General features: G+C 38.6%; 1 protein-coding gene across 1 annotated transcript in view; it reads left to right on the top strand.

Annotated features, from left to right (window-relative positions):
* Positions 1-14,319, top strand: part of LOC121978183 (protein PEP-RELATED DEVELOPMENT ARRESTED 1 homolog, chloroplastic-like) — a 63,182-nt gene that overhangs the window by 29,853 nt on the left and 19,010 nt on the right. Inside the window, exons 2-6 of the mRNA XM_042530558.1 lie at positions 7,441-7,890; positions 7,970-8,125; positions 8,435-8,503; positions 8,574-8,744; positions 13,506-13,649. Coding sequence (XP_042386492.1) covers positions 7,441-7,890; positions 7,970-8,125; positions 8,435-8,503; positions 8,574-8,744; positions 13,506-13,649 — 990 coding nt within the window. The remainder of the gene's footprint in view (positions 1-7,440; positions 7,891-7,969; positions 8,126-8,434; positions 8,504-8,573; positions 8,745-13,505; positions 13,650-14,319) is intronic.

Here is a 14,319-nt window from a genome sequence, read left to right as displayed (position 1 = left end):
CATATGTCGAAGCACTCTAAGATAAAAATGCAACATCTTGGCAAAGAGCAATGAATTCAGAAATAGAATCTATGTATTCTAACAAAGTCTGGGAGCTAGTAGAACAATCAAATAGTGTAAAAGCTATTGGATGTAAATGAATCTACAAAAGGAAAAAAGGGATAGATGGGAAGGTGGAAACCTTCAAAGCAAGGCTTGTTGCCAAGGGGTATACTCAGAAAGAGGGAATCGATTATGAGGAAACTTTTTCGCCAGTAGCTATTCTTAAGTCTATCCAGATATTCTTATCTATTGCTACCCATATGGATTATGAGGTTTGGCAAATGAATGTCAAGACAGCTTTCCTTAACAGAAGTCTTGAAGAGAACATCCATATAAAACAACCAGAGGGGTTCATAGATCAGATATTCAGATACTAAGGGGGCCGAGACACTAGAAGGTAGTAAAAAGGATATTCAGATATCTGAAGGCGACAACAAATTATTATCTCTATTTTCAAGGATCAAATATGAGTCCGAAAAGTTATTCAGATGCAGATTGGGCTGGAGACCTTCATGATAGAAAAAACTACATTTGGCTATGCCTTCTTGCAAAATGGTGGCTACCATCTTATGGAACAACAAGAAACAAGCTTGTGTAGTGTTGTCGGCATTAGAAGCTAAGGATGTAGCTTGTGCATCGGTTGTGCAAAAAGCTATCTAGTCAAAAAGGTTCTCGAAGCATCTGAAAATTGCTGAGGACAGTGAGAGTCTAGTAACTGTCTATTGTGATAGTCAAACTGCAATAGCTTTTTCAAGGATCCCAATATCACAGCAAATATAAACATATAGAAATTAAATATAATTTTATAAGGGATATGCCCCTCACGTGCTATGCTTGCAGATCCTTTTACTAAGCTAATGACTAAAGAGTCATTTAAAGAACATGTAAAGTCTTTGGGACTTTGTAGAATGTAACAATATTGAAATAACAATTAGATTTTGTGATCTGATTGTGTGATTTGCCATAATTTATTTAGTGTATATGATTTTGTTACATTCATATAAGATCTCGATGAGCATATTGACAGGTTAAGATTGGTTGACTCATATGGACAATTATCTCTGTTTGTTGAGTACAAATAAAGGTAAGATCGTTGTTTATGGGATAACTTATGTTGCTGTAAATAGAGACATATCTATAAGTTAAGGTCACCTTGATAATTGTGTCAAGATGAGATCATTTATGAGTTAATAATGATCGAAGTAAATGAACCCACCATTTACTGAACCTGTTGAAAAATTAGATTGGAATTCATATGTTGAATTCAGGATTAGACATTAGGTATGTCTAGATCAAAATTTGTATGCTGTTAAATATTGAGGAAAACATGTGCTTTTTTTAGTAAAGAGAATAACATCGTAGCATGTGATTCATATCACATGTGTTATTGCGACAATAAAGGTAGTAGGAGGATGAATTCCTGTTTCTCTACTATGTGAGACCTTTGAGATTATGAGTTAATCTCAGTTTTTACCCTTAGTGACTATTTAGCTGTTTACTTGAAATTTTAATTAGTGACTGCTACTTTAGTATGTATCCTATGGTTATGGATGATTTGGTCTATGGAGCATAACTAGGAAAGCGACTAATTAGAATGAATAAATTCTAGCTAAAAAAGAAAATTAAATAGATTTATATATTTTGATATTATTCACGGGTCGATCCATTTCTGTTATGTATAGAAATAATAGTGAATATTTGAATATGGAACATGCTCTTGACATAATAAGTCATTATAAGGGATTAGAGATGTTCATATTGATGTAAATGAAGATTATTTAATCTGAGAAAAAGCAAGACATGTATATCTCCAAGATGATGGTTGTGTGCCACTAGGAGATTGCATGAATCCTATATAAAGACTATGTGCCACTAGGAAAGAGAGGTTATGTGCCATAAAGAGTGTGTCTCTAATTTATTGGGGAAAGCAGCTATGTAAGGTGTAATAATCTTCTTAGCAACTATCGCTCAGTGTGTTTGATGTCGCACTAACCATTTTCTCTAAGTATGAATTGAATGTTCTAATATTTGGTCTTTATGACTAAACTCTCAAATAGTCTATGTGACTTATTTGGTCTTTGTGACTGAAGTCTTAAGTAGTCTATCTGACTTATATAGTCTTTGTGACTAACTGGTCTTAGTGACTTACCTTGGGCGAGTGGGAGATGTAGGAAATGGGAATGTGGGGCAAGCCTATGTGGCCCACTACTCATAAGGGAAAAAGTCCCTTTTACCCTTGAGATAATTCACATATAAATGTGTTAGAATCTCAAGCATACCAAGGTCAATCTTGATTTGTAAGAACTTTTCATTTAATTGCCAAGTATCTAGTCATCATTCACATACTTGGACTTCTCACCAATTTACTTCCAAGCATCCAATTAACCTTCATTTATTGTGTAATTAATACATAATTCCTACATGACCAACCTTGATCAAACTTCCATTAACACATATTAACCAAACAAACATCAGAATCTCAGAGGCCAATTGCACTGACACAATAGACTTCCAAAATTTGACTTCCCACATGTAACGACCCGCCTTCTACTACCAGGCTGTAAGGCGAATCGTCACAATAATGCTAAACTATACTGTGCGGAAAGCTGGGCTAATTAAAAATTTACTCTACTAATGACCGATACAACTGATAAGAAAGGTCCAAAGACCTTCTCTGCTGGTGTACATATGTTACGGAGGGGAACCTGAACGCCCCACCGAGCTAGGGGCTAGAAACTAACTTCCCAACTACCTGCCGGCCTGCTGATCGATCTACGGATCGATCAAAGCTGAAGCTCGCTCCCAATCGATCGGTCGGCTGACCGATCCAGCAGAGGCTGGATCGGTCTGCAGACCGATCCAGTGTGGCTGGATCGGTCGGCCGACCGATCCAGGTGGGTCTGGATCGCTATGCAGACCGATCCGGGCTACCGATCCAGAGGATTCTGAGCTCATCAGGATCTGGATCGGTCACCGACCGATCCAAAGGATTACAACAGCCACGATCGGCCGGGAGACCGATCAGTCTGATTTCACCGGACTTGATTTCAAGACTTTGGCGTGCAAGACCTCACACAACACTTCTAAAATCTATAGAACATATTCTAATGACATAAAGCTAGCATTCTAAACTGAATATAAACATGGTCTACTAATTTGTAGCATTTAATAACTGAAAGTGCATAACACAGAAATACTAAAAGTCCAATCGTTTAAACTTGCTAAATCCCCTAAGGATCTTTGATTCCAGTTCCACACACACACCTCCTCATCTGCATTGACCTCCAGCCTCCACTGCTAGTCCATCTTTCCTTTACCTTTATCTGCAGTATAAGGAAAAGTAGAATCTGTAAGCTTAAAGCTTAGTAAGAAACCATCTACCTCACAAAATCATGCATTCGATGCAATATGCTTTTAAATCATGCTATTTGAAAATATGCGCTGAACTTGCTAAGACATGGCATACTGAAATCGTAAGGCATAACATATAAGCATGACATAAGCACTGAATCATGGCAAAGCAACCAAACAAGCACTGAACTGAATATAGGCTAACTAACTGAAACTAAATCTGTAACTGGAAACAAACTCAACTAGCATAATTGATTTTGAGTTTTGAAATCTAATACATACTAAGTGAAAATACATAATCATGCTGTTTGGGCCCGGCAACTGTACTTGCTGTGCGCGCATCCCTACTAGACCCGGGGTTGCAAGTCCCGAATTTAGCAGGGTTGTCTAGGCTATCTGAACCTAGGGACGACTGTGGGAGTCCAACCCAATGGATATCTAATCCAGTACAGTGCCACTGAAAATAAAATACTGATATCTATAGCTAACTGATATAACATGCTGTTTCTAGGTTATCTGAACCTAGAGCTAGGTTATCTGAACCTAGAGGCGACTGTGGGAGCCCACCCATTGGACCGTAGTCCCATATAGCTAAAATAAACCGATTTACTGTTTTAAACGCTTCTAATGCATTTAACTGTACTATTAAAATGCCTAAGTTGCATTTTTACTGATCTAGTTATTTTGTCGAACACTTAGTGTGCCCCGACTCTCCTCTTTATTAGGGAGATCACCTTTAGGCACCCGACAACGTCTACAACCCCAACTGAAGAGGGTAAGCGTGTCCGGCCCATCTAAAGGTGCTCAACTAAAATCCCTAAATCTAAGAGGAGGGTTAAAACACCCTACATGTCAACAAAATCTGCATATCACTAATCTAATGTATAGAAAATCCAAACGGAGCTATTATACTGCAGGTGAGGGGTTTCTTACCTCTTGATCGTAATTTCTTACGATTCTATTCGCTAGAGTTCCGGTGGAGATGATCCTCTCGACGATCCGATCACGTCTTCGCGTTCCTCTCGCGGAGAAGAACCTCTTTCGTGTTGGAGTCGTCGCCGGAAAGTGATCCGAGAGCCCTTGGGACTTGGGCGCCGAGAGAGGGAGAGGAGAAGGGGTGTTCGGCGTTGAGGGTTTGGAGAGGGAAAGTGGCGTGAGGATTTCGTGAGGAGGAATTGCCGAACCAACTTGAAAATAAACCAACCCCAACTTAAGTTCTTATTTATATTAAGTGGGTAACTAGGCCCAACTCTAATATAAATATAATTGATCCCTCTTCCTTTCAGCACGGCCCTGCTGGGTTCACCGGTTACTAAACTTACCCGTAAACCGTAGGTCTCGGGTTCGATTCCCGCCTAAGCTATTTTACGGTTCTAATTATTTTTGCTACTTCCGCTACTCGGAAAATTCCGGAAAAATATCTAAAAATTCCAGAAAAATCATACTAAATTTCTAAAACAGTTTTGAGAATTTTCGGGCTTTACACCACATTTTCTTCCGCTCCTCCTTTCTATGTGCATGCCTAGCTAGTTCAACTTGTAGCCCTTTCCAACTCTGCCGCTTTCTTTTGTGCTCCTTTCACCTCACCCTTTAGCAACACCAGCTATCCCTTGATCACTACCTCAGATGCCTTTGCAACCACTGCCTTCACCTTCGCTACCTCCGCCTAGGACAACAAGGCCTTTAACTCGACTAGGGATGCCTCCTTCCGAGTCTCCATCACCTCTAGCCCTCGAGTTACTGTATTTAGTTGTTTAAGGGTACTGGCTAGCTATGTGGTGACCTACTTATTGTGGGCCATGAAGTTAGTCAACTATCGCTCTAGGCTAATCATTTGGGACTCCAATTGCACAACCTTCATTTGATTGGCCTAGTAGATGTTGTGACCTTCCTAAATTTGTTCCAAGACTTCGTGGAGGCCGGCTAAACTCTATAGTGCATCTAAGTTAAGTTTATGATAATTCAAAGAGAAAGTAGATGATTATTACTTGGCTTGCGCCCTAAGTGATATAGTTAGAAAGTTGGGTTCAACTCATCTGGTGCAAGTGTTGTTCCTCTCAGTCGAGCACTCACCTATGTAAGAAAGGGAAATAAGAAGCAAACACATCCCTTCGGTGTTGTATGAGTGAGCATAGGGTCATACCCCTAACTATCATCGAAAGACTAGAGACATGCTAAGGGCTCGATGGCTAGGGGTGGAGTGTCACTATAGGCATGACGATGCCCAATGGTGGTGGAAGAAATTATCATCTATGGTGAAGGAGGGGGGGGGTGTAACTTCGGCTAGTCAAGGTGGCTTGATTGTATTAAATCCCAAATTTTCTAATCCATCTAATCTATATTAGGAGGTTTTCCTAATCATGAATTCTAAATCAAAACTTTAGTAAATCATATGAATTTGAACAAGAATCATGCACAAGATCTAGTTAACACCAAATTTTATAGCAACAAATTAAATACACGAAAATCGAGACGATCAACCTAAATACAACAGGTTTGCCATCATCTCAATGTTGCCTACGAAATTCAATGATCTTGGAAGAAGAAGAAGGCATATCTTTTGTAGAGATTATGATGACAGTGTCATACTCTCCTCACCAATGGGAAGTGGAGAGATCTTAGGATGTCCTATCTCACGAGGATCATGTCTTATATATAATAGTGAACCCAATTCTGTTATCAACCTATCGTTAATAACAAAATGGATAAATGAGTTCTATACATGCCACATCTAATAACTCAAACTCGCGAATACTTTAATCAAATCACTTTTTTAAGTTTAATCCAATATGACACAATCGAGTGTGTTGTTAGATTAACATGTTAGCCCACCAATTAGGAAATCAAATCCAATAATATCACCATACAAAAAATTATATATTTGACTCCATCATTTAATAATAAAAACTTTACCTTATCCAAGTTTCTTGCGAATTACTTGAGTTTGAATGATAATATGAAATAGATCAAGATATGTGAAACAATTATATGTAGCTCAAGAATGAGGTACAAATCAAATTGAACAAGATAAGAATTAGACTAGGAAGTACTATTGCATAAAATCTTTATCACTCCTTGAGCATTAGATGAGGAAGCAACTATGCAAGGGCTAATCCCTAGGAACTTGCTACCTCTCAAAGAAGTAACGGAGTGGAAAGAGTAATGCTTTGTTTATTTGGAGGCGTGGAGGGAAAGGAATTTATCATGACATATATATCCTTAGGAAAGGGTAATAGAAAGACGAAGGATAAAAAGTAAACGAGGAGAAGGGAAAGGAAAGGCAAGTAGCAAAGATTGCTACGAGGTCGCGACTCACAGGCACCTTGGTGACGATCTTGCCCACAACCTTGCCATGAGGTCACGAGGCCAAACCTTAGCTCCTGTTTGTGTTTGCTAGTGGCGGGAGAGGGGAGAAGAAGAGGGACATTAGGGAAGTAGAAGAGGAGGTGGCGATGATCGGGTCGACTCTAGGATGGGGAAGATTGCTCGATGTGGTAGGCGGAGTGCTTCAACAAGGAGTCCAAGAAGAAGGGAAGGGAAGTTTTGAAATTGCACATTTCTTGCCCGCTTTCGTCCAATTTCAAGGGATGACAAATAGAGATAAACATAATCAGTTGATATATTTGAAATCTCAATTCTTGTGCAATAGATCATTCTTTTTCTCATCTGTGCTTTAGAGTAAATAAGGCATAAAGGAAGAGGGAGGCGACGATTCTCTAAAAGGAGGAATCCAAAGAGAGCGTTGATGATTTTCAAAGGAGGCAAGCTATTTGGTAAAGAAAGAGAAAACATTGAAAGAGGACTGTAGTAATACATGGATGATTATGATAAATAAATAAATCAAAAGATGCCCTTTTTAATTATATTGTTAAAAGAGTATTTTTTTATTTATATAGTAAAAAAAATATTTTAAAATAATATTTTATTTATGTCAAATTATTCTCACATTCCACGTAGCTAGTTATTTAATCCTATGCCATATTCAGTCACATTCCTTCACCCTCCAAATAAAATAGATAAATCTTTTTATTTTTGTTTTCTTTACAGCCACCTCATATTGCAATCGGGCGGCTATCTAATCCATCGCTCCCTTCAGAACCATTCCGAAGCGAGACACCGACGATCGCTGCCTTTGAGTCTCTACCCTGCCCTCTCATCTCGCTCCGCTACTCCGCCTCCAAAAATAATAAACGGCAAGCTAAAATGCTGAACCCGACTCTCTCCTTCTCGTCGTTCTCCCTGCATCCACCACCGCTTCGAACCCTAACCATCTCCTCCCCTGCTCTCCTCTCTCTACGCCGACGTCTTATCCACAGGAGGCCCCCTTCTCCTCCCTCTTCCTCTTCCTCCATCAGCCTCTGCGCCCAAACTGATGCCTCTTTTCTCCACCAACAGTATCCCCCACAGGATGACGGCCACTGGGACGCCTCCAACTACGAAGCCCTGCTCCGCGGAGGCGAGCAGGTCACCTCCGTGCTCCAGGACATGATCAAACTGGTATTTTTTTCTTCTACCGCAACTCGTTCCCTTGCGCTGGATTCCTCTTGTTTTCCTTATCGTATTCCTGTACTCGCAGTTGGAAGACATGGACCTGGATGAGGATTCTGAGAGGGTGGCAGTCGAGATCGCTGCGCAAGGTGTCATTGGGAAGAGGGTCGATGAGATGGAATCCGGATTCATGACTGCCATCGAATACATGATTCAGATGGCCGAGAAAGATAATGACGAGCAGGTTTTTGATTCCTGTATTTTGAGCTAGAAAGTTTCCTCTCTAAATATGTTTTTTTTTCCTAATGAAGGATTATTTGTTGCAATATATGAAAATCAGCAACAAGTATACTTACCTCCTCTTGTAGTTCGTTGCATAAGTTTGCTACTTGCTATTCGATCCCACTTTCAATATAGTTTCTTCTTCCATGAAACACATTGGTAGCTGCAAACTTGCATACTCAGCCGTCTAACTGAATCATTTCTAACAATGCACCAAAGTATTATTGTGCTGGAATGGCTAACTGCTGTTGCTTTTTGTTACTGTGTCCAGCGCAAGTCGCTCTTGGAGGTGATTAAGCAAATAGTGTTAGATCATCTGGCCAAGAAATGCCCACCACATGTGAGCCCCATTCTAATGTGTATTCAGGTATTAATAGAAATTTTAAATAATTAATTAGTCTATATTGTAGGTGCAAGTGATTGGTCTTCTTTGTCGAACACCTGAGAAAGAAAGCAGGCATGAATTGTTACGACGAGTTGCTGCTGGTGGGGGTGTATTTAAAAGTGATAAAGGCCTTAAGGTGCATCTCCCTGGGGCAAATCTTAATGATATTGCCAACCAAGCTGACGATCTTCTGGAGGTACATGTGAAGAATTTTCTTTATTATAAATATTTGCTTCTAAGCTTATTTCAGACTACCAAGCCTTTTTTTTGTATCTAGCTGTCTATGATGGCAATCTTCGTGCAACTTTAGTATCACAACCGTCTTGATGATAATAGAAGAGGGAAAATAACTTAAAACTTTGCGTACAGAAATATATGTTATCATATCCCACATCCTCTTAAGTGCCTTCAACATCTAGAGACCACAAACATCTTGATGATATTAAAAATTGGAAAATAAATTATAACTCTACCTGGAAACATGTATCTTATTGTATCTCACATTGTCTTGAACATCTAGACATCACCAACATGCTATGCAAAACAATGAAGTATTTACAAGTTAGATAATTTCCTATTTGTTCTCTTTGTCATGTAGTTGTTAATGTTGAATACTTTCGAAGATTCCTTTAATTGTAGGGATTATGATTGATTTAGATTAGCTTGATTATAGAGATTGTGATTGATTGTAATTAATAGACATACCATAATTATAGGATTTTTTTTCTATCCTTACGTATATAAATACCTAAATGTAAGCGGATTATTGGGATGAGAAATATATGGTCTCTTTTTCTTCTATATGGTATCAAAGTCAAGTTCTCCCTTTTTTGCAGTCCGTTGTTGCTGCCACCTCCTACTGTTATCGCTTCCTACTGCTGCTATTGATTTGGGCGCCGACGTCCTTTTTTGCCCATTTTGGCACTGACGCCTTGTGCTATTGTTTTAGGCACGGATGCCCTTTTCTCCCAATTTTCGCACCGACGCCCTATGTTGTCGATTTTTGCGTTGATGTCCTTTTCTACTTCGGGTTCTTTGTGTGATCATTAGCCGTCCTGACACTAGTTTTTCCTCATCTTTCGACACTTTGGCTATGATTGCTCGCGGTTGTGGGTTCTTTCGGGGTCATAATAGTAGTCACGGTCGTGGTTGTGGAACTGATACCACCAGTAGTCGTTTGTGTGTTCACTATGGCCATTTCAACCATGCCTCCGAGAAGTGTTGGACGAAGTTTGGTAAACCTGATTGGGCTAATAATGCATCTATCGAACTATCGACTCCATCATCATACATTGACGGTCATGATGATATGGTCTCTATTTCTCGTACTGATTATGAGAAATTGCTTTGCTCTTCTTCTAGCATTCCCTCTGCCATTGCCGCCTCATCCTCTCGAGGTGTGTTTGATATGTCTCGTGATAAGTCTTGGATGCTGGATTCCGGTGTGCCCGCTTATATTACTGGTAACAAGTTTGTTTTCTCTTCCTCTTTTGTTTCCTCATCTTTATCCACTGTTTGTCTAGCCAATGGTATTTATTCTCCGATTACGGGAAAAGGTGTTGTTCGACCCACTACAAATATCACTCTTGATAATGTTCTTTTTGCACCTAAATTCTAGCTAGCAAAAGCTCACAATTGTTTTGTATCTTTTTATCTATCCTTTTGAATTATTTAGGACTTGCACACGAAGAGGATAATTGGTAGAGGACATGACAGTGATGACCTATACTATTTGGATTCAGGTACACCTATAAGTTCCCAGGCATGCTCAGCAACAACAACTGTGTCTCCTTATCAATGGCATTGTCGTCTAGGTCACCCATCTTCTTCCACTATCAAAAGTTTAGTTCCCGTTCCTACTGATTTCTAGTGCGAGTCTTGTGAGTTTAGCAAACACCATCGTACTTCTTTTTCTTTTAGAGTTGATAAACGTAGTTCTTTTTTTACTTTTGAACTTGTTCATTGTGATGTTTGGGGACCTAATAGAGTTGAGTCGAGAGGAGGTTTTCAGTATTTCATAATTTTTGTTGATTATTCTCGCATGACTTGGTTATATTTACTCAAAAATAGGAGTGAGGTTCTTGAGGTGTTAACATCATTTCATAACGAAATAAAAACTCAATATTCTATTGCCTTGCTTATTATTTGTATTGATAATGCACTTGAGTTCACTCAGTGTCTACATTATGTAATTCTCATGGCATAATTCATCAAACCTCTTGTTCATACACTTCCTAACAAAATGGAGTTGCTGAATGCAAATACCATCATATTTTAGACGTAGCTTGTAATTTTCTTTGTCACATGCATGTTAAGTTTTTGTGGGGTGATGTTGTATTCACAACTTGCTTTCTCATAAATAGGATGCTTTCTATTATGTTATATGGGGATCACTAGCGGAACCAGGATTTGTAGCCCGCCCGGGCTACAAATCTCCTCCAGATTCCTCCCCGGGCTATAGAGGTTGTTTTCTTTATTTAGGAATCAAAATTTAATGGCATCAACGGGTAAAATATACACTATTTTAGCAAGTCCACCCGGGCTACAGCCCGGGGAAGCTTACACCTGGCTCCGTCATTGATGGGGATAACCCCTTCTTTTGTCTTCATCCTGACAAATCTCTTTTCTTTGTGCCTCCTTACATATTTGGTTGTGTTTGTTTTGTTCATAATTTTACTCTTGGCTTGAATAAATTATCTCCTCGCTCTATTAAATGCATCCTGCTTGGATATTCTCGCACACAAAAACGATGTTATTGTCTTGACCCACTCACAAAACGCAGTTACACCTATGCTGATGTTATGTTTTTTTGAGTCCCAACCATACTTTTCCCCAGTGTAGCTTAGTGACATAATACATTAGCATCTCCTCCATTACCTATCCCACCATCCATGTCTCCTATTACAGATGCCCCGTCTCTTAAACCATTGCAGGTGTACACGAGGTGTGCTCGATCAGAACCAGATTCATGTCCCTCACCTCCTTTTCCTGCAGATCCTGATGCTCCTCGCCCCTCCAATATTGATTTGCCTATTGCTCTTCGTAAAGGTATTCGGTCTTGTACTAATCCTTTGTCTAATCATATTTCGTTTGATTACCTTGGTCCTGCATTCGCGCTTTTGCTATTTCTCTATCATCTATAGAAGTTCCAACTTCCGACTCTGAGGCTTATCAACATTTGGCTTGTCAACCTGCAATGGATGAGGAAATGTCTGCCCTTATCTCTCGTGATACTTGGGAGCTGGCGGCTGCACCACCTTCTATTGATATTGTTGTTAGGTATTTACTCTGAAATTTAAAGCTGACGGTACTATTAATCAATACAAAGCTCGTCTGGCCAAAGGATTTACACAGACTTATGGTGTTGATTACTTAAGACGTTTTTTTGCTACTGCTCGCCTGAATTTTATTACAGTTCTATTCTCTTTGGCTGTCAATCAATCTTGGTCAATGTATTAGCTAGATGTGAAGAATGCCTTCCTTTACGGCGATTTGCACGAGACCGTGTTTATGCAGTAACCTTTAGGGTATGTTGCTTAGGGGAGAATGCTACTATGATTTGCAGATTTAAAAAGGCTATTTATGGTCTTAACAAAACCCTAGAGCCTGGTTTGATAAATTCAGTAATATAATCAGTGTTGCTGGCTTCAAGCAGTGCAAATCAGATCATTCTGTGTTTGTACGATCGAGCACAAATGGAATTATCATTCTTATTATTTATGTTTATGACATCCTAATATTCGGTAGTGATATATGTGGGATAGACGAAACTAAGAAGTATTTGTAGCAACACTTTGTGATGAGGGATATAGGACATCTTAAGTATTTATTGGGAATTGAAATTGCCCACAACCAATCCGGAGTTTCACTATGCCAACAAAAGTATGCTACAGATTTACTCAAAGAAACTGGATTGCTTGGAACAAAGCCGGTTGATACGCCTATGAATATCAATTCAAGTGTGTGGGATGATACTAAAGAGTTCTTTGAGGATAAGGTAAAATATAAACGGCTTATTAGGAAACTTATCTACTTAATATTAATGAGACCTGACATCTCTTTTGCAGTTGGAATAGTCGTTCGTTTTATGGATAAGCCGAACCAAGTTCACTGGGATGCCACTATTAGGATTCTTAGGTATATTAAGAAATCTTCAGAAAAAGGGTTGTCATTTAAGAGAAATGAGCACCGAAAAATTGAAGCTTATTCTGATGTCGATTACTAGATCTAAAATCGACAGACGATCCACTTTTGGGTATTGCACTTATGTAGGGGAAATCTAATAACATGCGAAGTAAGAAACAAACTATTGTTACTAGGTCGACTGTCGAAGCTTAGTACAGAGCCATGATTCATATCATAACTGAGATGTTATGACTGAAGAATTTACTTGAAGAATTTGGGTTCACCTACCATCAACCACTGTTAATGTATTATGATTACCAAACAACTATTCACATTGCAAGGAACCCCGTTTTTCATGAGATGACTAAGCATATTGAGGTTGATTGTCACTTTATTCACGAGTGCGTAATGAGCCAGAAAATTATCACTCCATCCACATCATCATCCAACCAAGTTGCCTATGCCTTCACTAAAGCATTAGGAGAAAAATGATTCTCAGAACTCTGTGACAAGTTGGGCATAATTGATATATATGCTCTTGCTTGAGGGGGAGTGTTGAATATTTTAGAAGATTCCCTTAATTGTAGTGATTATGATTGATTGATTTAGATTAGCTAGATTATAGAGATTGTGATTGATTGTAATTAATAGACATACTATAATTATAGGATCCTATTTCTCACCTTATGTATATAAATACCTATATGTAAGCAGATTATTGGGATGAGAAATATATGGTCTCTTTCTCTTCTACCGTTAATGTTTGGATTAAATTAATAATGCCATTATCAAGGAAATTCCCACAACATCTAATACCAGCATTGATTTATAGACAATGGAATCGAGGCCAAGTATTCCTGATCGAAAATTGCTTGCAAGGCTTGTGATTATTAGGGAAGAAGCTCGTAATATGATGGGTGGTGGGTTATTGGATGAAAGGAATGATCGTGGTCTGAATACTTTACCTGAAGCGGAGGTTTGTCTCTTTTCATTTTCTGTCTTTCACCAAGTAATTGCTCTCTTCTTTTAGCTCCCAAATAATTATTCTTTGTTGAAGGTTATATAGGTGAACAATTACTAATTCTTGCATCTTTATATAGGTTGTGAAAGTTTCAGCATAAAGCACATTTAGTATACATTGTTTTATGGATTATGCCCCCTTTTCACTTTTCTAAAATGATGATTTAAAATCATGATAGACATCAATGACCTTTTTTTTGTATATGCAGTTTCTGAGAACTAGATTGAGCTGTGAAATTGATTTTTGGTGATGTGATGGCGAATTTAGGAAAAGAAAATAGAGATGGACTGCAAATGACTTTATCAAATCTACATTACATGCTTAACTGAGAGGTCTATATGCTTTAACTCTTGATTATTTGGAATTTAAGTGGCAACAATATATTTGGTTTACAAAATATTGGATATGATTAATGTTGTAAGTGACGGTAGATGGTGGCGGGACGGTCAATGACTGCCTACTATCTCGGCCGCCCTAGGCGGTTAACATTTTTTACTATTTTTTATACATAATATTATAAATAGTCATAATTCTTTATGACGTTTATCCATAAATAAGTTTCATACAATATAATTTATATAAGATATAAATAAATATATAAATGCAACTAACAAGATAATTAATA

Source organism: Zingiber officinale, chromosome 4B (assembly GCF_018446385.1).
Source record: "Zingiber officinale cultivar Zhangliang chromosome 4B, Zo_v1.1, whole genome shotgun sequence".
Lineage (NCBI taxonomy): Eukaryota > Viridiplantae > Streptophyta > Magnoliopsida > Zingiberales > Zingiberaceae > Zingiber > Zingiber officinale.
Note: the sequence above shows the minus strand (reverse complement) of the source record. Positions and strands in the feature narration are given on the sequence as shown.